This window comes from Aquarana catesbeiana, linkage group LG13, assembly GCF_042186555.1.
Source record: "Aquarana catesbeiana isolate 2022-GZ linkage group LG13, ASM4218655v1, whole genome shotgun sequence".
Lineage (NCBI taxonomy): Eukaryota > Metazoa > Chordata > Amphibia > Anura > Ranidae > Aquarana > Aquarana catesbeiana.
Window position 1 is genome coordinate 56,562,992 of NC_133336.1, and position 26,065 is coordinate 56,589,056.

Sequence of the window (26,065 nt, forward strand, 5' to 3'; positions counted from 1 at the left end):
TTGGAGAGATATGTGACAAAGATGCCTAATACATCAATATTCAAATATTTGGCTCTCTAAAAAGTGAGGGGACAAGGCTTTCAAACACTAGTAACAGCCAAGTGAAGGTAAAAAAAAAAAAAAAAAAAATGTAATTTGTATAAATAAAAGTTTAGAGTCATACATAACTCATCCACCACCACTCTCAAAAACAGGAAGAAAAAAAAACTGAGAAAAGCAAAGAAGATTTTTTTTTTCCCCACTTACCTATTTCACAGTTCTTCCCCAAATAACCATCCATACAAGCACAATGATATCTGTCAGGCTCCGTATTCATGCATGTTCCACCATTTAAACATGGATGATGAGTTCCACAGTAGTTCAGATCTTAAAGCCGAAATTAAAAAAAATAAATAATTTTGTACATTAAAAATCGGTTTTGGGGTCTTGCAGCCCATTGAAGCAGATTCTGTTTTTATTATACTACAGCATGTTAGAGAATATGACACTAACAAATCAAAGTTACCAAGAAACCAAATACAAAAATTAGGCATTTTGTGTTTTTCTCCCAGTGTAGCCATTACAGCAAAACCGGCTATCTGGCTTACTGGTCAGTCACAAGAAGTTTCTAATCAAGTTAATTTTTGGATGCGTAAAGCCAGCCTGGATCAAAATGAAGACAGTTCAGTAGGAACCGGCCACATTTAGATCCATCTATGGGCAGGCTTGGTTGTACAGAAGTGGATCTCAATCCATTTCTGTACAATCAGCGGTAGGAAAAATTTTGCTTGATCAGTGTGTGCTATAGCCAGTGATGCCAATGAGTGTATTGTAATGGCAGGGAAGCCTTCCTGCTTTAAGAATACAATAGCTCCATGGGATGATTCTCCCATCCACATCAAGTGTGTGGATGGGGGAATCTTTTTTCATTCAGCTAACTGGATTGTAAGAAAACAATGAATTATGCCTAAGAGTTAACAAAACTGCATTGTGGGAAATGACTAGCTGGATTTACCCTGAATGGTGTCCAAGAGATTTATTACCTGCTGCAGGGCAAAACTATATACACACACCCCATTTAAAATCTAGTCATAGACGAATATATTTTAGTGTTTTGTTACTTACTGTTCTAACTTAAACAAAGTGAAAAGTTGATGAAAAACAGAACAAAACAACAACAAAAAAAAAACCCAAACAAAAGACCAAACAGATGAACACAATACACAATTTTTCCACCATTCAAATTGTGAAACAAATTCTAAAGAGTTCTACAGAGACTACGCTCTGTAAAATTAAAATATATAGTGCCAAATACTAAATATGCATGAAAACCTAAACCTCATAAAATGTGTCAATCCACCAAATGTATAAATACAATAACATTTTAAATTAAAGTCCATAAATTATGTGCTCTGTGTCTTTAATTCCAGCTATAAATGAAGGAAAAAAAGTGCCAAAGGAAAGTGTTGCCTCTTCCCCACTGGCTCACACCGCACTCACCAAAAGCATTTGACCATTTACTCTGAAAAAAGGGGGTCAAATACTTCTGGTGAGTGCAGTGTGAGCCGTGGGGAAGAGGGGAAGAGGCAACACATTCCTTTGTTTGGTGGAACTTTATTTCACTTATGGATGGCATTAAAGACACAGAACACATTTTATGGACTTTAATTTAAAATTTATTTTTTTTAATGCATTGGAGTGACATTTATGAGGTTTATGTTTTCATGAACATTTAGTATTTGGCATTATTGGTTGTAATTTTACAGAGCACGGTCTCTCTAGACCTGACTTGGTTTGCTTTTTTAGCTTTGAGACATGCAGCTCGCATTCATATATCTTAAAGTATCACAGGTTTTTGCGCGGGTGTTTGAGATTTGAAATTGTGAAAAAAACCTTAACAGAACAGATCTGCAAGAATGCAAAAATAAATTCTTTCATCTGTCACCCTGCAGGCAACGTCAATGGGTTTCAGTGACGCTACAGTTACAGCAGACTGTCCTAAAGTTATCACTTGTTGGCCTAGCACCTTATGCTGTGTTTATAAAAAGCAACAGCAAATATGGGGGGGTTGTGAGGAAAGGTTGACAAATGTTACACATTACTATGTGCAAAGGAAGAAGGGGGGGGGGGATTAAGACCACAATATGCAGCACCACTTGTCTACAAAGAGGTTCTTTAAAACTGCGGCATACAGTTCATGCGGCAAGTAATCACAACGCTTCGCTTTTTCCACACTTTGTAAAATGTTACAGCCTTATTCCAAAATGGATTAAATTAATCATTTTCCTCAAAATTCTACAAACAATACCCCGTAATGACAACATGAAGGAAGTTTGTTTGAAATCTTTGCAAATTTATAAAAAAAAAAAATTTACATGTACATAAGTATTCTCAGCTTTTGCCATGACACTCAAAATTGAGCTCAGGTGCATCCGGTTTCCACTGATCATCCTTGAGATGTTTCTACAAAGTTGGAGTCCACCTTTACACAATTTATCTGATTGCACGATTTGAAAAGGCACACATCTGTCTATATAAGCTCCCACAGTTCATAGCGCATGTCAGAGCACAAACTAAGCCCTGAAGTCCCCCCCGAGACATGATTGTATTGAGGCACAGATCTGGGGAAGGGTACAGAAAAACTTCTGCAGCATTGAAGGTCCCATTGAGCACTGTGGCCTCCATCATCCGCAAATAGGAGTTTGGAATCACCAGGACTCATCCTAGAGCAGGCCGCCTGGCCAAACTGAGCGATCAAGGCGAAGGGCCTTCGGGAGGTGACCAAGAACCCGATGGTCACTCTGACAGAGCTCCCAGTATTTCTCTGTTGAGAGAGGAGAACCTTCCAGAAGAACAAACATCTCTGCAGCACTCCACCAATCAGGCCTGTATGGTAGAGTGGCCAGATGGAAGCCAGTAAAAGGCACATGACAGCCCTCCTGGAGGTTGCCAAAAGGCACCTGAAGAACTCGGACCATGAGAAACAATTCTCTAGTCTGATAAAACAGACTGATTTTTGGCCTGAATGGCAAGTATGTCTGGAGGAAACCAGGCACCGCTCATCACCTGGCCAACACCATCCCTACAGTGAAGCATGGTGGTGGCAGTGATGCTGTTTGTGGGGATGTTTTTCAGCAGAGGAACTGGGAGACAAGTCAGGATTAAGGGAAAGATGAATGCAGCAACGTACAGAGACATCCTTGATGAAAACCTGCTCCAGAGCACTCTGGACCTCAGAATGGGGCGAAGGTTCATCTTCCAACAGGTCAACGACCCTAAGCACACAGCCAAGATAACAAAAGTGGCTATGGGACAACTCTGTGAATGTCCTCGAGTGGCCCAGCCAAAGTCCAGACTTGAACCTGATCAAACATCTCTGGAGAGATCTGAAAATGACTGTGCACGGACGCTCCCCATGCAACCTTATTGAGCTTGAGAGGTCCTGCAAAGAAAAATAGGAGAAACTGCCCAAAAATAATAGGTGTGCCAAGCTTGTAGCATCATACTGAAAAAGACTTGGGGCTGTAATTGGTGCCAAAGGTGCTGCAACAAAGTATTGAGCAAAGGCTGTGAATATTTATGTACATGGGATTTTTATGTTTTTTTATTTATTAAATTTGCAAAGATTTCAAACAAACTTCTTTCATGTTGTCAGTATGGGGAATTGTTTGTAGAATTTTGAGCGAAATAATTTAAACCATTTTGGAATAAGCCTGTAACGTAACAAATGGTGGAAAAAGTCAAGCACTGTGTATACTTTCCGGATGCACTGTATATGAGAAAATTTGCTGTGACACACACACACACACACACACCACTTAAGCAGCCCATAGATTCCCCCCCTTTAACCTGCTGGTTGAACAAAAAAAAAAAAACAGAAAAAAAAAAAACAAAAAACGTTATTCCCCCATCCACATTCAGATTTCTCCACCGTCAGAATACACTGATCAGCAAAAATCCAACAGGGCGGTTCTATAGAAGTCAATTGGTGGATCCACTTCTGTTCAACCACTCTGTCCATACATAGATCAAAATTTTGATCCATGTGCGGGCCATCTTTATAATACCTGTAGGCTCACATGGTAAATTCCCCTCTACTGGAAAACACTACGCAGCCATGAGCCAGTGAAAGGAGCAAAAAGTTTTCCATAGGTGGTCCTTACAGAAGATTTTGTAGACCACTGCATACAGGAGGTGAAAAAAAATGGTGGCACTTCCAGGACAGACACAAAGATTTTAAAGACTAAGAACTTTGGAGGATGAAATGCTACATAGTGCCTACAGTGGGAGGTTGTTTGCTATGAATACATAAATACTTGCACACCCATAGCTTGGATACATGTATACTTTTAAGCTCAAGATAAAATCTTCATGAAGAGCAATGGGTTTATTTGATTAAACTTTCACCATATGATTAAATGCACTAAACATACAAAAAATGAATAACTAAAAATAAATCACAATACCTTTATCGCAGAGCAGGCCACCCCAGTTAGTCTCACAATTACAATCCCATGGCAACCGGCAACTCCCATGGTCACAGCCGGGGTATGGAACACACTTGTTACAGTAGTCACCCTGCCATCCGTAATGGCACCTAGAGGAAAAATGGACAAGGAACACTTTACATTTTCTAGCAATTTTGAGGTTTCTCACTGCATTACATTAAAGACGCAAAAAAAGAGAAAGTGAAAATTTTAAACTTCGACTGTTGCTAAAGTATTACATTTTATTTGCTCAACAAACTCAAAAAAGCACAACTGAATAAAAATCTAGGCAGACCAGCAAAAGCACATAAAGGATTGATAAAAAATATATTTCCAAATTTTCATAAACTGGTTAACATACATTTCAGGGGATAAGAACGCATTTGAAACAAGAAACAATATGATTGGCAAGACTACCTGTCTGGTAAAAACATAAAAGGATAACTACCAATTTCATTTTGGTGCCACCTTTGGTCTCTGGTTCACACAGGAGAGTTGGATGCAGAGGGTGGCACTCAACCTGGATTTCAAATGCTCACCCATCAGGTCAGCACAACAGTCTATGCCCAGGGAAGGTGTGCCACAATTCCAATCTGCTGTTGAGTTGGAAAAGTAGTTTTCAAAAGGTGTTTGGAACTAACATCCTTTTACATGCCAGCATGAATTTGCCCCAACATGGCAACTAACAAAACAAAAAAAAAAAAAAAAAACCACAACATTGCCCCACAACATTCCTCTTAAAGGCAACTCCCATTGAACTAGTTCGTCAAGACTGAAGTAAACAAAAAATGCAGATAGCCTTATTTTTAAGGCAGTGTGTCCGATTTATAGGTATAAAGAAAAACAAAAAACCAACCATTCTACGGAACTACTAACCAGCTAGAAAGCAGAACCTGCGCAAATATGGCAACCCCATATAAAATTACCAATGATAAATGCAGCAAGTTTGGAATTTAAGTGATACGTGAAATATATATTTTTTCAACTTGGTAAAGATTTACATCGAAGAGTCAAAGCTTGAACGGATGTTCAGAACTGAATGCATCGAAAAACCTACATCTCACATTGATGCCCATCTTGTGTTGGTTGCCTTGCCTCCATTAGACAAACAGAGGGATAAATGGCTGAGGGATGCACCACACTTCGATAACTATGATTGGGACGACATTTGGGATCTTCCATCTAAAACACTAGTTTAAGTGACAGATTAATCCAGTTTAAGGCTCGATTCACACCTATGCATGTTGCTTTTGAGCGTTTTTGGAGGTTTTTTTTTCATGCTTGCCACGTTTTTGAGCCGCGTTTTTGCCGCGTTTTTGCGTTTTTTTTTTTTTTACAGTCTTACAAAAAAATTACAAAAAAAAACGCACCAAAAACGCTGCACAAACGCTGCACAAACGCTGCACAAACGCTGCACAAACGCTGCACAAACGCTGCACAAACGCTGCACAAACGCTGCACAAACGCTGCACAAACGCTGCACAAACGCTGCACTTGCGTTTTTGATGCTTGTCCATTGAAAACCATTACATGCAAAACGCTGCTTTTTGCATGAAAAAAAGTCCCCGACCCTTTCCAAAAACGCAGAGATACAAAAAAGCATTGATGTGAACATGTTCCATAGGAACCCATGTTAAAAAATTCCCGTGCATTTCTGCAAAATGCAAAATGCATCAAAAAACGCGCTAGTGTGAATGGGGCCTAAAATAGTACATAGAGCCTATTTTCCCCTCACTATGCTCCACATAATGAATACCTCCCATCCTTCGGAGTGCTGGGGGTGTGGTTATTCCCAAGGTGACTAGTACCACATCTTTTGGTCATATTCTAAGATTACAGGTTTTTGGTCGGATGTGCTAACCAGCATCAATACTTACACATCAATACTAGACCCTCAAGCCATTGAAATTTGTCTATTAATCCTTATTGACAATCTTCTTCATACCAGGGCGGAAAAAACCCTGGTTAGCCTACTTTTTTATGCAAGAAAAGCCATCCCCTTGCATTGGGAGAAACAGGCTCCACCTTCCATTACCTTCTGGAAACAATTGATTACCAGCAATCTCCCATTATATAAAGACACACAAATAGGGGGATGTCCTGCCAAATACAATAAAGTGTGGGCCAAATGGTTGGCAGACCCTGCCACGGGAAATTGGGTCAGTTATAATGCCATATATTAGGTTTTGGCACCTGATGGTGCAGATTTACACAGTCACACCATTGCCAGCCAACAACATTTGTACCATGTGTTTTGAATTTATGTCCACTGCGTGGGCAACACTAGTTTATGCACTGTATGGCTGTTTTTGTTGTACAATACTTGTTTTGTACATGAAAAATTTAATAAAAAAAAGATTTGAAAATTAAAAAAAAAAAAAAAAAAAAAAGACAGGTTTATGCAGTATACATTAAAAAAACCTTCTGTCAGACCATTTGTTTCAACAACAATCTTCCCATTAGATGATATGCCAATTGAAAGTGTTTTATTCATGTTATTCAACTGTCAAGGCCTCCCTTATGTAGACATCCAAAAGTCCAGAGACTGCTGCTGGGTGTCGCCATCCTGGATGTGATGTGAGCAGCCTCAGCAAAACTCAGTTGTCACTTGACAGTGTTTCCCTTCATTTCTCCCCCAGCAGCTTCATAAAAGGTTCTGTAGAACGTTGAGGGTGGAGGAGCTGGGGCAGCATACACCGCAATTAGTCACACCTAGAAGATAAATCTATGGAGTGCAAGAATGGAGGGGGGTTGTGCTATGGAACAGACTCCTCCTGGAGTAGTCACATTCTCTAGCAAGTTCAAACTGAATGTAAACATTTATGGAAAGGAAAAGAATCTAAAATACTTGGTGTGCTTTTATTTGTACTTGAAGTTGGTAACAGGGTCTCTTCAAATACTACAGTATGCCTTTAAATAGAAGCAATATTTTTACACTTACTTTACATACCACATTTTTTATTGTATTGTATTTTTTTGTTTTAGTAAAGCAGATATTGGTCCAGGATTGGCAAGAGGCTGGCCAGTCTGTTGATCCACATTGTGGAAGTGTTATTTCAAGGCCTGGGGGTGGGTGAAGACACAGCTGTCTTGTCAATTTTCACCGGAGTTATTTTAAGAACCTTTTCCATACAATGAGTGTTATGCATTCATGCTGCGCTTTTATCATGTAGATTCCCTTCCCATGGACACTTTACATATATACACTACAAAATAATTGCCTTTAGAATCAAAATAGCTAATCCTTACCGTAAAAAAAACAACAAAAAAACAAAAAAACACATCAAATCGAACATATGAAAATCCTGTGCAACAAACTACATAACAAGTGAAGTTAAAAGTCTACCAAAAATAGTTTTGCGTGAAATGTTCACTGAATAAATTGCTGCAAAAATGCCAACAGAATATGTAATAAAAATAAAAAAAGTGTTCTACATGGATATGCTGTATAAAGCTACACCAACTCAATGAGCTATAATTGAAAACATAATTCAGGGCCTGTTATGACAGCCTTTGCATCACTATTAGTCTGTGGCAATGCAAAAAAACTTTTGAAGCATGTCAAATACACCTCTCAAATTCTTATTAGTTTTAAAATATCTTGAATTGATGTCAAACTGATGCCATTTACACAAGCCTAGACTTTTCTAAGCTATAAAAGAAATATACATACACGTTTCTGAATATATTTTGGTACTTAATATCTGACCTTCTATAATATTAGTTGCCTGGATTATCAGGCTTGTTCTGAGACAATGCATACTTGGTCAATGACTAAACACTGAAGCCTTTGGATCACCATAACAGCCACCTAACTAGCATTTCTAGAAGAGGACAGCAGTGTTAATCTAGATGTTTCCACAACGTTTTTAAATGCTGCAAACTGTGGATTAACTATGCTCCTAACTAATGCAGCAACCACACTGACTCTAGATCATTTTTGGGGTAGAGAAGGGAATGGTTTCTTTCCCTTTGCAAGCCACAATTGACCTGGTGAGGAGGGGGGTAGGTCTTCCCTTCTTTTGACCAAAACAGCTAGAGGTTTGATTGGCGATTAGCTGCCAGTAAGTTTTATCATGAGTATTAGGCCTTACCCAAAATTCATGCAAAAGGAATGCCTCAGGGCTTTGTTTTGTACATAACCAAAAAACGTTCTCAAAAGTTATTAAAAAAAAAATATTAACAAAAAACTGAAACTTGAAGACAAAAGAATCTGCACATGGCATGCCGAAGAGAAAGATCTCATTCTGGCATTCCAGCCAAGCAGAACATTTTTTATTTTTAGCGGAACACACTGTTTATGAATCAAAGGGTCACTACGTGTTAGGTCCATCAGTTCTGCTGTTACCAGGGAAGAGTAAATGTAGGCTTCCTCTACAACAGGAAGTCTGTTGTGTCCTAATTTTACAGGTGATGGGCCAGCTTTAATTTGACTTCCTTATCGGAAACCAACAGATTTACATGAATCCTAAGTCACAACATATGCCATCAGCACAGGCAAGTTTTAAAAAGGAGATTTCTTTCTTAGTTACATCTTGGAACAAATTACAGTATCTAGAATGCATTCATACAAAGCAACAATTTGTTGCCTAACCTCTTCTGTATTTCCAAGGCTGAACTAGGCTGTCAACCATTTCTGGCCAAAACCCTTCCAGCCAATACATTGCCGAATGTAAATATTTTCAGCCAAAAAAAAAACACCTAATTATATTCCCACCAAAACAACATTCTATCCAAAATTCCATTTTTAGGTATGGTTCCTGGCTTCATTTATGGCTCCACCAAAAAGATCCTCCTTGTCCAGTTTTACTTTTTGTAAATCTAAAACGCAGTATTGAATGAGAAGAAAATCCCCTTTTAATGGCGATATAAAAAGGTGGTCATGGTAAGTCCATAAGTGATTCCAAGTGGGCAAGCCAAAGAGACCATCTGTATACAGTCTATTTAAGTGGAACTTTACCCATAACAACTGGAAAAAATATAATGTTCTTTAGCAAGGAACATATGTTCCACAATAATCATACTACCAAAATTAGTTTGTACAGTTAATTGCCTGCCATTTCTTCTTGCTGGAGGCTGCCATTCTGCTGAAGCCCAGAGTCCCTGAACAGCAGTAAATCATAAAGTGGAACTAAACCCATCGATTTAACGGTTTCAAAAAAAAAAGTTACATTCCTGTAATGCTGAGATTGCCAACTGTTGCATTGCGTGTGTCCTCAACCAGATTGTCAAACCATCAAAGTCATAACTGATCACACGTGTGGCAGTTGCAGATAAAACTAAAAACTGAAGCACCTTCCTTGGCTGGAAAGGAGGATTTAATTCCGCTTTAAGGGTTCATTCACACCATATATGCATTAAAACCACGCAGATTTCACTTGCAGAGACATTTTTTTTAAGCACATTGACATCAGTTTTCATGTCCATCAGTTATGTGCCCTGTTTACATCAATGTTAATTTTAGGTTTACCCCATGCAGAAAACTGCATACACGTTGCATATTCCTGCACAGAAAAAAATCTGCATGTTGTGGTGTAAACAGGGCACAGAGAACCATCGTTTTCTTGAGCCCTTGCAGAATGTGTGCAATAAAACGGACGTGCAATAAAACGGACGTGCAACCAGCAAGGACAGAACGCCAAATCTGCATTCCTGTTCTAGGTCAATGACTCAAAGTAAAAAAGACATTTGATCGGTTTGGCAACCAAGGAACTATCAATGTTTTCAGAAGGACAGGCTAGTAATTGCAGCCTCCATACTTTATCATTACAGGCTTTTCTTTAACAGGTAAAGTCAGGCAAACAGCAGTTGGGGGACCAAATTACATTTGACAGAAAGATGAGCATTTAGAGATATGAGGGTAGTTTTATTTCTTCACCATTGGCATCCTAGAAAGCAGAAGTCCCTATATACGCACAAACACACACAGAAGTGACTAAAACGGTTCTAACTGTAGTTTTCATTTTATTCTAGCAATCTTAAAAGTTATAACTAATGCTCAAAATGCCATACATGCCACAACAAGTGCTATGAAAACTGTCACTGCAGACTACAACAAAATGAAAATACCAAATAAGCAATCAATCGAAAAAAATACTGATCTTAATTCTTAAACTGCTGAAGAATTAACAAATAGTTAAAATGGGCCTTGCCCTAAAATACAAGGTCCTCCTTTGTAGCAGCACCCCTACACCCTCTTATAACAAAATGCTGGGAATAGAACAAAATTAGCTGCCTTACAGCCCAGCATTCAACAAGGTCCCTTAGGTGATGGTGTCATTAATGGGTCTTCTTGTGGGATCCTAAAGGAGAGCAAACCCAACAAGATGCACCCCTGCACAGTACATGTTCTCATAAGATTTGGGATCCTCAGCTCTCCAATTTTGTGAAGGCTAGTTAGTGAGCAACAAAGAGGCTGGCAACTTGCTTTAACCCAGCGCTTTGTAATCAAAATGTGGCGACTGCAAACTAAGCAGACCTTGTATTTTAGTAAGTATGTCATTTGCTCGAAAAGAGGTTTTCTTCCAAACATCAATAATCGCAATGCATAATTTGGGAGAAAAAAAAGTTCAGATCATAGAGCTCATCAGATGTAAACCTGAGATCTTCAGAATTCTGCAATGATGTTATGGATTGTTTTTAGAAGCCCTGACCTATGGCCTGTCTAGAACTATTCAAACTAAAAATAGATTTGTGCAGTTTAGCAACACCGGAAAGGATGCAGATAAAGAATTTAGTCAGAGATGCAAGTACTTCCGGGTCAAGACATATTTTTTTAAAGAAGTCATTCCAGGATAACATCCTTTTTGCTGATTTTCTCACAATTTATAGAGGACCAGCATTTCACAACATTGACGTAAGATCAGCAGGACACACACTCAAGGAAATATCAAAATCACAAGGCTAAAGGATGTGCATAATGAGGTTCAGCTGCAGGCAACGATCTACTAGCTGGCCAGTCTGTGTAGGCCTAATGACGTTCTCATTATGGGAGTTCGCCAAACATACACATCACACCAATAGATACATAAATACAAAAAAAAAAAAAAACTTAAAAATGGTCAGATCGACATGTAAAAAGCAGCATATCCCCATCTTTACTACTTTTAGAGTACTTTTATAAACTGATTTTAAAAGCGAATAAAAATGAAAGTCTACTGGATTTTCCAAACGCAGTTGGAATTTCACTCTAAAGTATAGCGCAAAGCAAAACTTTTGTTTTGTTTCAAATATAGCAGAGAGGGATTCGAACATCTATCAGGTTTTTATTGCTGCCTGGGCCCTGTTAGGGAGATTCACCCCCTCTATATTTGCCCTGTTTACCATCATCACAAAAAATAAATCTGGGTTATTCCCAGAACAGAAATACTGGCAAAATCTTTTAATGGGGACACTAGTTCTTGCATCCCTGGATACACCCCAGTATTTCCACACTTTAGGGGAATTCCCCCCCCCCCACTTCCTGTTTGGCTATGGGACAGGAAGTGAAGGGAAATCTCCCCAATGGGGGTAAATTAAAGCAGCTTGGTATTCATTAATAGATTGTAAGTAATTTTAAATGCAAGGAGTGCATGTAGCTTTATCTGGCTTGGTATCAATCTCTCACATTCTACTGTACGAAAGAGCTCAGAAGGGGAGGGCAAAGAAGCAGCACAAGGAGCCAATCAATTGTGCTGCGGTGGTCATGTGCTAATAAGGAATATGCTGTTATTTGAAGAAAGCAGACTGACAGGAGGGATAAGCTCAGTCTGCTGCTTCTCCTTTTACCGTCCAGTCACAGGCTGGAGGAGGAACAAAACCTGGAAGTGTTACTTGAAGCCCAACTCTGGAAAATTCCTCCTTGCAGTGGGGCTGCAAGTGTTAACTGATTATTCAGGTCTTAGCGTAAAAGCACTTTACTTACCAAGTCCTCCGCTCCTCCGGCAAATGGCACTCTTCCAATGCTCCAGTGATGAACTGTCTTTTATGGAGCCTGCATTGGTCTTGATGTCAGAACCTTAGCTGGTGGAACATGGGGCAGAAGATGCTGTGGAACCAGTCTAGCAGCAGAGAACAGCGGGTAAGTAAACCCTCTTTCCATGCCCCCTAGACCTAAAATGAGCAGTCACCTCTTGCAGTGCAGGCACAGCCCACTGCAAGGAGGAATTTTCACGCATACACAGAGTTGGCCTTTTAACTGCAGAGGGAAATAGGTTTCACGCTCTGTCACAAAGGACTGTGCTGGGCCATGTATATCTTAGAACAAGTGAAACAAAAAAATCTTTTGTTCTGTAAAATAAATTTTCATATATGCATTTCATCCATGTATTTAAACGCCTGCCTGGAGTTCAGCTTTCAATCGGAGGGAAAATAATAGCAGTTCTTTGAAACATAACCAACAGCAGAGATTAGCGATGGTAAACAGCTTTTGGCCAGAGACCTAAAATGACTTGCACTACAGAGCATTGTGAACAAAAAAAAAGTCTTTTGACTAAGCACATTAACAAATTGTAAAATAAAGCATTGGATGGAAACAAACAAATAGCATTTGTGTAGTCTAGGTAACCTTATCGGGCTCCAAACTTTAATGCCTGCACCCAAGTTATTGTTCTGTGTAGGATACACTGACCTTGCAATGGAGAGGAAGAGCCTTCAAGACGGAATATCATGGGGGTAACAATGTCATTCTTTAAAGAGCATCTTAACAAACAGCTGGCACCTTGAATACAAGGAAGATTACGAGAGAAATGGGGGAAGGAAGTGAAGCAGAATAGGCTTCGAGGACAAAAACACAATATGAATTTTTGTTTGGATTCTCTATGGCATAGTATGAAGCCCTAGAGAAAAAAAAAAAAAAAAAATGATGTATAAAAATTGTCATCTGAAACACTGTTCTGATGTAAGACCACTGCACGACAAGTTTGAGTAGCCAAACAACCAACAAGCTCCAAATTTAAGCTTTTATTTTTGCCCCATGTGTGCCGCCATGATAGGTGCATGTCCCAAGAGCTGGATAATGCAGGAGTCCCCAAAACTGGTCCATGGCCTGTTGATGACCAGGATGTACAGCAGGAGGTAAGCAACAGCCATGCTGTGTCTCCTCTCCCCGCTCTCCCTCCCATGATGTCATCCTATCAGCAGAGCAGTGGGCGGGAGGAGCTGGAGATCTGCACAGAGTGGGAGTCTTTTCAGAACAAGCGGGAAATAACCCACTTGTTAATATGATCCAGATCTGCAGCTCAGAGACCCTGGAAAAGATACACAGGCTGAATCCTGTCTGCTCTGCCAAAGGTAGGTCTATGCAGGAGAGGAGTAAAAGAGGGTGCTGTGATTAGACAGAAAGGGCGGAGGGGGGGGCGGGGGCAGGGTGCTTTATGACTGCTTCTTCTAATTTTTCTGAATAAGTGAAAGTACTGAAGCCAACGGGCCAGCATAACAGGCAACTAGCATTTTCAGATGAACGTAAATAAGGGAGCAATACTTCTTCAAAATACTCCTTCACATCAACGGGGCCCCTACTCCTACATTGCAGCCTCTATTTAGGTCTACGGAGAGCTTCTGTGCAGATGCAGACAACGTTGAAGATTCCGGCACAGAGGCAAACACTACAGGAGCTTGCCGTTATCAGAAGTCATGAGCACTGGAGATAGAAGGGTGGGAAAAAGTTTCTTCAAAAGTGCCATGCCAACAAAAAAACATTTTTCTCCCAAACATCCAAAGGACTCCAGTCTTACTGTCGACATAATACCCTTGCTGCACTGAAATGCCATCCACCTAGAGAGAATGTCCACACACTATTTTGGGGAAAAGTTCTTGGGAGATTTGGGCAATGCCTGAACATATTGTACACTTAACAGGCTCCAGAGGAAAGTCTTACGAAGCCAGACACTGGCGCATGTAACCAAGGAATGGGTGTGGTCATTAGAATGTAAGCTCAGTTGGGACAGGGATCGACGTGAAAGAAGTAGTGTTCTCTAAAAACCTGCATAACATGACACCACTATACAAAAAAAACAGATCGTGAACAAAATGGATGCATTGCTTGCAGGTCACATTTCAATACAGAAACATTTCAGGAAGTTAATACTTGTAAACACTTCCAGGAAAATAACGGAAATGAGGTCAGGCAGAATTATAAATGTACTCCAGTTTAAAAGGAAACCTGTGCTGAGAGAATTATGGGCCTGCCGTTGCTGCCCTTATAGGAAGGCTAGCCATTTCTCCAGCTTTAGTACTTTGTGTCAATGACCTACAATAAGCATGCAGATTAAGAAAAATAAAAAAATAAAATCAACTCCTGATCTGCTTACCTACAGGATGGGGTCTAAAAGTACTGAAGCAATTGCATCAGCATGATAGCCAGACAACTACTATTTTCAGAAGTCATCAGCAAAAACCTCCATATTCTGACAAGTTTAAGTAAACTAACAAACTTCTCCAACTTGCTCCCTTTAGGTCAGTTAAAAAGAGCAATTGAAAACATTTTGTTATCTGTTTAGAAAGCGTGAAGGAATACTTGTCGATCTTTCCAGAAATCTAGCAAAACTATCACAAACTTCTGTGCCCTGAAATCTCAAGCAGCGAGGTCAGCTCTGTCCCCTCCACGTTATGGAGATGGAGACAACACTGTTTTTCCCCCAGCTGAATAGAACTTTTAAAAAAATTTTAAACATCGCGCCACAACCCAAGCTTTTAGTATGCAATTGCATTGGCTTCAATAGGCAAGTTTGACAGGCTGCACCCCTTGTCAATCTCTATTTGCTGCAGCCCCGAAGCAAAGCATTACACCATGTGTACAATCCTCTCTGGGTGCCATGTCTGTTTGTAGATGGGTGATGTGCATCTTGTGCCGCCCATGTGAAAGAGCCCATGGGGAATACTGTAGGATGGCACTATATTGACAGCTCTGTCTGCTGGGCTGCCAATATGACATGATGGCAGCACCCAGCAGCAGTTGCAGGGCTTTTGGATGTCTACACAAGGAAGGCATTTACAAGTAAAGAACATGCAAAATACGTTGAATGCACATTGACATTAATGGTCAGGCAACAGGGTGATTTTAGGTCAACTCATTAGTAAGAACTCAGGGTTCCTAAGACCCGCTCAGATGCTCGTTAAAGATTGGCAGGCCCATGTAAATTTACTAAGGATTTACAGAAAAACCTTGGATTGAGAGTAACTTGGTTTGAGAGCATTTTGCAAGACAAGCAATTTTTTTTTTTTATACATTTTGACTTGATATACAAGCGATGTCTTGATACACAAGTAGCACCACGTCACAATTGAGTATAAAAGAGAACAGATGCCTCTGTAGCAATATAATTACATTTAATGAAGGTACAATATTTAGCAACTCACATGGTTGATGATTAAAAGAGGCACATCTAAGTATGCAGGTATCCGGGGTAAAGCTGTCCACAGACAGTCCTCACCGCCATCGTCGTCATCCCTTCCACGCTACGCTCCACGAGCAGGTCAAGCCTAGCTTTCAGATCGCTCTACTGCAGGGTAGTCTTCCCGGTCACGATTGTAGACTGACAGCGTTAAGAGTCAGCAGTGCGGGGGATGGTCTATGTGAACAGCTTGCATAGCCTGCATACTTAGATGTGCCTCTTTTAATCAATCAATCATGTGAGTTGCTAAATCTTGTACCTTCCATAAATGTAACCATATCGCTACACTTAGAGGCGCCTCTCTTCTCTTTTATACTCTGTATAAAAGAGGAGAGAGGCGCCTCTAAGTGTAGCGGAAGTGTATTTTCCTTCTAATCCCCTTGTGGAGGCCTCCATTTGTGGAAGGACATTTTATGGTTACACAACAGATCACATTGCTAATCTTTTTATATGGACTATAAACTGAAGGACTTATGAATAAATGGTTTTGGAACAATTCATCCAAGTTTCCATTATTTCTTATGGGGAAATCCCCTTTTATATATGAGTGCTTTGGATTACAAGCATATTTCCGGAAGAATTATGCTCGCAATCCAAGGTTTTACTGTACTCTTGAAAAAAAACAGCAATGCACTTCCTGTGCCTAGGCACTTCTATGCCTTAAGCCTCATTGGTAGTCAGAGGCAGCAGTGCCTTAGATCAAACACTATACATACAGCAGCGTCTGCAGATATGGAATAAGATTTGGTGATGTTACAGTTGTGCTGCTCACATTCTTGCCGGAGAGAAAACTGTACCGAATGGCCTATAGTGCAAGGATCTCCTCCCTGCTTTTACAACATTCATCGGGACCTTTTTCAACTTCTCTGCCTCTTACCATCCAACACTGCAGGGGGGTGCAGACAGGGCCAACTACAAAGCAAATTTCGTTCGGTTCATCAATGTGTCAAAATTTGCTCTGTGTAAAACCAGCTGAAAACCCAGGTGAGCAGCTCTAATACGAAACCTCAAACTGTGCTTGCCTGATGACACATTGAGTTCTGTAAACAGTTTCAGCACAGCCGAAAAAATAATCATGCCAATGATGGGAAGAGGACACTAAAGCTTAAGCCGCAGGCTCTATAGATTACATAATATTCATATGCACTCACCAGGCCAATTTATTAAGTACACCTTGCTGGTACCGGGTTGGACTCCCTTTTGCCATTTAGAACTGCCTTAATTCTTTGTGACATAGATTCAACAAGATGTTGGAAACATTCCTCAGATTTTGGTCCATATTGATATGATAGCATCACACAGTTGCTGCAGATTTGTGGTTTGTGACATGGAGCATTATCCTGCTGGAAGGAGCCATCAGAAGATGGGTACACTGTAGTCATAAAGGGATGGGCATGGTCAACCACAATACTCATGTAGGCCATGGTATTTAAATGATGCTTAATTGGTACCAAGGGGCCCAAAGTGTGCCAAGAAAATATCCCCCACACCATTACACCACCATCAGCCTGAACCATTGATACAAGGCAGGATGGATCCATGCTTTCATGTTTATGACAAATTCTGAGCCCACCATCTGAAATAGAGACTCAGATCAGGCAAAGTTTTTCCAATCTTCTATGGTCCAATTTTTGTGAACCTGTGCGAATTGTAGCCTCAGTTTCCTGTTCTTAGCTGACAGGAGTGGCACCCGGGGTGGTCTTCTGCTGTTGTAGCCTATCTGCTTCAAGGTTCGATGTGTTGTGCATTTAGAGATGATAGTCTGCATACCTTGGCTGTAATGAGTGGTTATTTGAGTTACTGTTGTCTATCATTCAAAACCAGTCTACCCATTCTCCTCTGACATCAAGGCATTTTCATCCACACAACCATCGCTCACTGGATATTTTCTCTTTTTCGGACCATTCTCTGAACCCTAGAGAGGGTTATGCAGTTTTTGAAATGCAGACTAGCCTGTCAGACACCAACTATGCCACTTAAATCCCCTTTCTTTCCCCATTCTGATGCTCAGTATGAAATTCAGCAAGTCATCTTCATCACATCTAGATGCTTAAATGCATTAAGTTGCAGCCATGTAATTGGCCGATTAGCAATTTGTGTTACCAAGCAATTGAACAGGTATATCTAATAAAGTGGCCGGTAAATGTATATGTATCCAACATGAAGTAAAAAAAAAAAAAAAAAAAAAACCCCATAACAGACAAGAAAAATATGTACAAAAATCCATTTATATATTCCTTTAAGACAATTGTGTGAACGGCTGTCAAAAAAAATCCACCAGGGAAGTACATTGCACACAAATGGAGGATTCTTGTAAGGGAGATTAAGGAGATACTGTAATCAGCTCAAGGCTTCATGGCTCAGTCTATAAACAGATTCCCACTATGCTTGGCAGAGATAAACAAGCCCACTGTTTCACTTGTGGCTGAACCAACCAGATGTTAATCAGGTTATACCAAAACCCAATGCTGGGATCAAAGAAATACGGACAAATTTTGTCGACAAAGTAGTAACATTTCAGTTTCTGCAGGAAGGCTAGATAAGCAGCCTTTGATCAGAGGTGGGTTACTGCTTGCATCTCACTCTCAAATAATGGTTTAGCAAGGCAAATTGACTGAATGGCAAACATGCAGTATAGTAGTTGGCTCTAATAAAAAAAAAAAAAAAAAAAAAAAAAGGAAGGAAGGATGAAAAAAAAAAACAAAAAAAAAAAAAAAAACAAACAAAAAAAAAAAACCCGTAGCCTGGCCTTGTCTCTTCTTGGTGCGTCAGAAATTCTCAAGCAAGTCAAACAAATCGTAAATCACAAAACATGCCTTTCATTTTGGGGAACTGCTGTAGAACTACTGACATGTAGCTTTCTTTCAGAGCTACCTGCCAAAATGTATATTTTGCCAGCTCATGTCTATGGTTCATCAAGTTAATACTGGTGCTGGTGGCATCTGAGTACACACGCTTGCTCACTTGTACCATATAAGCTTTCATGTAGTAAAAAAAAAGACCCTCATGCCTCGTTTACACTGAGCAGATCGGTTCGGGCAGCCTAGAATGGTCCGGTCTATTCTGGTGAGCGTTTCCACTGCAAGTGGGACCACAAGGGGCCATACAGGGTTTAGAAAAAATGCCTCAGCATAGCACAGCAGAGGGTTTTCTGTCAGCCAATCAGTGGAATGTATCGTAGCTCCGCCCTAACTGAACCGTTCCATTTTCTTTGGCCCCACATCTGAAGCAGGACCCTGAATGGAGCGGTACGGTTCGGTTGTATCATGGGCATCTTTCATAATGGAAACACCCAAAATAGCGTACCGTACCGATCCACTCAGTGGAAACGAGGCATTAGTGTCATTATTTCCATGTAATCGGATTGCTTGTGATGGAAGAAATCTATTTTTTTTTTCCTTTTATTTTTGTTCTAAAAAGATAATGTTGAAGATGTCCATGAGACAACTTAGCTGCTGGGAGATGGTACTTAAAGCCATAAGGGTCATCACCTGATCAGGACAAAATCGTCTCAAAAAGGGAGAACACCTTATCACCACAATCTAAGATCTTAATGTCTGCACACACAATTAACATAAACAGTCGGCTCTAAAGACACAATCAACCAACCCCCGATTGGTTTGTAATGATACATCAACATAATCCTTTTTGCCATATATATTCATTATAAGCTTTGCAAAAATGATATGAAATTAAACACAACAGAGGCAAGTCTACAGTGTATGTTAAAGACTGACACAGCACCCTGCTTTCCCTCCCCCACCCAATTTAAAGTAAATTTTTTTTTTTACCAACCAACAAAAAGCATCACTCAACCAATTTAATTCTGGGATACAACTCTTTATAACAAAACATGATTTACAGACCAAAAACTCCAATAGAATTCCAAGGCATCTTCACATTAACCTGCATGAGATGGTTATACTTTGACAAATGAATGTCATGAAGACAACATAGTTTGATACATTCTACAGAATTTTGCATTCCAGTAAAACGTATGGAGCAATAAGTAGTTCATGACAATATTTAAAAGTGTTGCTCCCAGCAACCAGATGTGTTCTATCCTGATCTGGAAGAACATTTTTTTAACCTTAGGAGAAATAATGGGCAATCCATTGGAGAGGTCTGTAAAAAGGTTAAAAAAAAAAAAATCTGCTTTAGACCTTGAACAAAACTTGGTCAGCAGCGCAAGAATTATAGGTTGTATGACAACTTACTTGCACTCGCCGGGAACAGCGCATCCACCATGCAACAAGTCACATCCTTGCTTGCATATAGCTGTAAAATAAAGAAAATGGGTTACATGTGCGGGTTTATATGCCAGTTGAAAACTATTCACAAAAAAACATAAGAGCATTTTTTTTCCCAAATGAAATTTTATTGTTGATTTTTTTTTTCCTTTTACAAAACAAAAAAAAAAAAAAAAAAATGTAAAAAATAAGTGACATAAGAAATTACCTCCCCCCGTTTCCCTTCCGCTCTCCTTTCCTTACTGCTCAGTTAAGCTGATAAAACATTAACACCACATTTATTTGATTATCAAGAATACCAAAAATTCCAGGGCAACCGATGCACTGTATAAAAAGTTGAACAGGCCAACCTGCTCTTCAAACTCTTTATTATGCATTTAGGCTGGAGCATCTATCAATTTTTACCATATTTTATCTAACTTCAACAATGCATTTGCTGAACAGAGATGTGTTTTTCAGATGTTTATCTATTTACCGAAGCATTTCAATATCAAAATTAAGGTTTTTTTTATCAGTGTATTAGCACTGATACTGACAATGGATTTCAGTCAATTGGAAAGCCAAGAAGACGGCAAGATTCAGAACCAAAGAAGTCCAGCCAGTCATCGTTTAATGGTACAGGCAGTCCCCAAGTTATGAACTTTCGAGTTACGAACAACTTGTACTTACGAATGGAGGGAGAAACAGGGAGTGAGATGAAATCTACCCCTAGGAAGGGAAATTCATTCCCGTAAGTTATCATGGGAAAAAGGTGTCTACGCCAAAGCTTCATCACAAATTCTTGTTTGCACAACAACCCAAATTTTTCAAAATCCAATTGTCATACGGAAAGAAACTGAAGGGACATCTTCTGAGCAGGGGAAGAGACAGCAAAACAAACACTACAGGGGTGGTAACCCTTCCCTATGCTATCCAAAAAAACTTCATTTTTTTGGCTGGAGTTGTACCTATTCCAACTTGCATACAAATTCAACAAAAGAGAAGTATGGGTTTGAGCTTTTTTTCAGTTTTATACTTAGGTGGATGCAGCATCGCTCTGATGCTGTATCTGTCCTCTGGTGCCTCAGCACTGAGAATCGAGCAATCGAACACAGGCGCTGGGCTGTGGAGGGGGTGGAGTGGCCAGCTCAGGCACTCAGAGGTCCAGGCACCCGGCGGATCCCGACTTCTATTGTAACGATGTGGTGCCTGGATCAACGTCAGCAGAGAGCGAACTTCAGCCCGCTCTCTGCTGAAAATGGGTCACAGGACTGCAAAACAAATTGCACTCCTGTGATCCATAGGAGAAGTATAGCCAAAGGAGCTTTGGCTATACTTCTCCTTTAAGAGCAAACCTACAGAACAAATAGTGTTTGTAACCCGGGGACTGTCTGTACACCACTAAGTGCCACTTTGCTGTTCCTCCTGGGTACAAACATTTGTTTGCAAACTCCACTTGACCTATGTACACAGTCTTGGCCTAGGATTCAAAAGCTCAGTTTGAAGACCAGCAGGTATCTTGCAGACACAGATGGTCAACTGCAATTCAGTACTTTTGCAACCAGAAAAAAAATAAAGATTTAGAGCAGGTGAAAATTTAGTTTACACTTTGAAAAGATAGCCTACCTTGTTTACATTCTTCCCCCATCCAGCCATCCATGCAAGCCTTGTTGCCGTAATGGTCACAGGTATAGTGGCCAACAAAGTCATCCCTTGGTCGGCAAAGCTTGTTGCACATTACTCCATAGTAATTTTCATCACATTTGACTCTAATTTTCACATCAAAGTGGGCAACATGGCCCTGCAAAACTAAGGGTGTCCACTGGTCTTCAGGGTTGATGACTCCGGCATGAGGAACACGGTCGATCAAGAGGTTCTCATCTAGAAGATATTATTTATTGTTAAATGGAGCAAATAATTTGGTGTCTTACATTTTACAATTTAGTAATAAAAATGTATGTGTGTGGTTCTCAATTATAGTCTTAAGACATAACCCATTAAAAATAATTTGACAGTCTGAATACTATGGTTTCCTACATTTTGTAAATCATCCATCTGTTTTGGAACTACATTTCCCATGATACTCAACTACACTGCAGGGTGTATGAGCATCATGGAAAACAGTTACAAAACATCTGGGGTGCCAAGATTCACCATCACTGCTCTAGGGCCAAAAAAGAAAAAAAGGTCACACTGAAATCTGACTGGTCTGCATGGTGAAGCAGTGGCCTGTCTCGCAGCTGATGTGCGGTTTGAAAATCAACATACCAAACCCAAGTATCAGCACTGGGTGCTCCATCTTTTGAAGTTCAGCCAATCAAAATGCATATGCAATTTCCCTGGTCTCAGATACCGGATAAAGCAGGCCACCTCTCTAGCTTGCCATTGGGCAAAAAAGTCCTAATATTCAGTTCAACTTTAGAATGGGAAGAGAACGAGGCCTGTCCTTTGGGCTAGGAAGTGAAGGGAAACTCCTCCGGGAGCACTGTTAAAAAATTTTGTGTTTGTACTTTACACACAGTTATGCCTCAATTGTTCGGTCCTTGTCTGTGCCCCCATTTGATAGATTTTGTGTTGCGTTACAACAAAAACCTGACAGTTTGCATTACTTTCCATTTCTATTCAAAAGCAGAAGTTAAAACATTTTGGTCAGAGTTCTGTTTAAAGCCATGAAGATGTATCCTTGTATAGCCAACTGAATTTTGTGAAGATACCACAATTCAGCAGGCACAAACACCATATACAGTTCATAAACACATGAACAAGTTATAATGGAGTTCAGGTTCTTTTGTTGGAATCTGCTCTTATTTCATCTATTTAAACAAAAAAAGGCATTTCCTAGTCAACACTATGAACAGGATACAGACTGTCCAGCTCACCCTGCATTCTCAGACTGTTCCGTTTCCTATAACTTGTTAAAGACAGAACAAACATGAAGAACTTTAGATCCTTAAATCTGGCTATGTGGCTGTGCATTTATGTTTTTGCATGCTTGCAGAGGAGGAGATCCCGATTCTAAACTCATGGAACAGTATAGAAACAGCAGACATGTGGTAGTCTAACATTGACTATCTACAAAATTATCTATTGGCTCTTGGATAAGAAAAAAAGCAGACAAGATGTCAGGAAAGCATGCAGATGTAGGTGAGAATATGCAGAGTGCATGGTTAACGCTAGATTTCATGGGCATTAAATGCTAGAGTAGGGCCATATCAAAATAAATTATTATCTACAGGGCAAGGAAACCAAGGTACAGAGTACAGTGTAGTAAAGTTGAACTTCAGGTAAACAGCTAATATTGATCAAATGGAAGCATTTTTAAATTCCAAAAATAATTTTGTATTGGTCAATCCAATCCTGAAATTTGCAAAATTTGAAGCCTAGAAGATTTTTTTTTTTGTTGCTGCAGTATCAAGTAGCTTACACATTTGTAGAAACACTCGTGACTCGTGCTGGCCATCCCTTGACAAAACAAATTGGTCGGCATGGATGCTTTCAACAGCAGCAAGGCCATGCCATCTAATGTTTCTGGGTAACTTAGATACAGTCTGAATAAGAATAATGTCCAACCTGTCATCTGCTAAGCAGGCAGATGACAGGTCCATGTCTACTCCGCTATGCAGAGCGCACATGGACACAGCCCGCTCTTGTCTATGGGCAAATGAATGGTAACAAACAGTCTATCCGTTGCCATCCGATCTGCCAGACAGTTGTGAAAATAGGTCTCCCATCTGTCTGTTTTTGGTGGACAGGATCGGATTGGATGTTGGACAGGTGTCTGCTGACATTTGCTGCTCCATAGAGTACAATGCATGGTCCAATCAGGTCCACCTGAAAAACCTGACAGGAGGACCTAAATGGATCGACCGTGTGAAAGGGGCCATATTAAAGACAAAAAAACCCAAGTAATCAGTACATCAGAACTTTTTAATGTCCACTGGTGTGAATGTCTGGCCTATTCGTTTCCTCACATACGTATTGCATATTAACATGGATCAACACAATACATTGGCTTGGTTTTATACAGAACTTTTGGGAGGCTTGGGACACCTTTACTTTGCATGCAATTAAACAGCTGACCAAGCCAGCCCTCTCCAGAGGGTCCTCCGACCTAAGGCCTAACAAAGCTGATGACATCATCCAGGATGTGACGGCTTCCTGTACATTCTTTCTACTTGATACCTTCCTGAAAACAGCAATAGACTTACTTTTTAGCCAAGGACAGAGGGAAGAGGCTGCAGGACAATTTAAGAAATATTTTAGGATTATATATAGCCAGTAGCTAAGGTTACTTATATACATAAATGGATCTGTTTTTTATTCCAGTTGATCTCTATTATGGTAACAAAATCTGAAGGGAATTTACAGACGCAACAAATTGCCGTTTACAGGGTTACTGTAATCTTTCTTTGGTCAATGTTGATTAAGTCTGAAAATACAAACACCACTTCTGTTAAAGGTCAAACACTAAGTAAAACTAGAGAAAAACCTTTGGGTAATAATAAAGCACAGATCAACCAACTAAAGAGAAAACACCTTACAGATTCCAGTAAACACCTTACATGGTGGAAAGGTCGATATGAGATGTCAGTTATGGGACATACAGGTAGAATTAGGCCGGTCATACATAGTTCAAATCTTGGCCGTTCAGCAGAAACCACCCGAGATTCGAACTGTTAATGGGCAGGCTGAATGTACCAAGTTGATCGATTAACTTGGGTACAACCAACCTGTCATTTTCTCTTGCGATTATCTCAGTGTGCAAGCTCAGAATGTTGGAGGAGGGGTAGGATGGGGATAAAAAGGCACTCATTACTGGTCTTGGGGACAGCTGCAACAGTTTAAAGATGAAGCCCTTGAGAGCAGTGCTGCGGGGGGGGGGGGGGGGGACGACAAGAACCAAAAGTGAGGAAAACAGACCCCCAAAAAACACATTTAGAAACAAAAATAAAACGAAGTGTATCTGTGTTAGACTATTGTAAAGGAGCATCATTTTGGTAAAAGAGGGAGGGTTTAGTATCACTTCAAAGTGGAGTTCCACTCATTTTTGTGTTTATTAAAAGTCAGCAGCTACAAAAAGTGTAGCTGCTGACTTAACACTCACCTGTCCCGCGGTCCAGCAATGCGGCCGCCTGAAGCCTCGCTTCTCTGCCTCTCCATGGCAGCAGCATTGGAAGTGTGGGCACCCGGCTGTGACAGCTTGTGGCTTCACAGCCAGGTGCGCATTGCACGTGTGAGTTGCACAGTGCCTCCCTATAGGTCGAGCAATCTTCTGGGACCTGCGATGTGTCCCAGAAGATTGCGAAGGGGAGAGGAGAGCGAAAGCAGGTACTCGTCAAAACTGGGTACCTGTGACATATTGGGGGGGGGGGGGGGGGTTGATTAAAGCGGAACTTCGCCTTTGAGTGGAGCTTCGCTTTAAGTATTTACCAAAAGTCACAAAGGAAATACCACGGTGTGCACCAAATCAGCTTGTAAAAAATAGCAGTGACAGCACTGCAATGCGTATAGCCTGTTCAGAAAGCAGAGCTGTGGGAGGGACCAGGCAGGCTCCACCCACTACAGGCTGCCTGCAGAAAACTACAAGAGGGGGCGGAGACAAGACCAATCACCCTGCACAAAGAGAGCAGCAGTGACCGGTCTTAATACAGGAAAGCTCAGAGGCAAACTTTCACACTAGACTAATGCACAGATCTTCAGGGGAGAAGATACACAAAGCACTCCAAGATTCAAGTAAAAACACACATGGCCTTTCCTATTTAGACCACATTTACTTATCCCGGAGTTCAGTTTTGAAGCAGATTCGTGGAGCAGGTGATGGGGTTAGCCTATATACATATAGCCTATATACACTTACTAAACTGCCAGTAAGTGAAAGACAAGCTTAATTATACAATTTACAAGACAGTACAAATTGTACTGAAATTGAGGAAATACAAGATGTAAAATCATAGGTTTTGCAAAAGAAAAAAAAAAATCTTACTCTTGCTGTATCCAT

At 40.3% G+C, this 26,065-nt stretch overlaps 1 protein-coding gene across 2 annotated transcripts in view; it reads right to left on the minus strand.

The window, feature by feature from the left end:
- JAG2 (jagged canonical Notch ligand 2) overlaps positions 1–26,065 on the minus strand; it is a 134,504-nt gene that overhangs the window by 38,373 nt on the left and 70,066 nt on the right. For both annotated transcript variants that reach the window (XM_073609944.1, XM_073609943.1), the window contains exons 4-7: positions 21,694–21,948; positions 20,056–20,116; positions 4,446–4,576; positions 247–366 (exon numbers count right to left, since the gene is read on the minus strand). In XM_073609944.1, the coding sequence (XP_073466045.1) occupies positions 247–366; positions 4,446–4,576; positions 20,056–20,116; positions 21,694–21,948 (567 nt within the window). The remainder of the gene's footprint in view (positions 1–246; positions 367–4,445; positions 4,577–20,055; positions 20,117–21,693; positions 21,949–26,065) is intronic.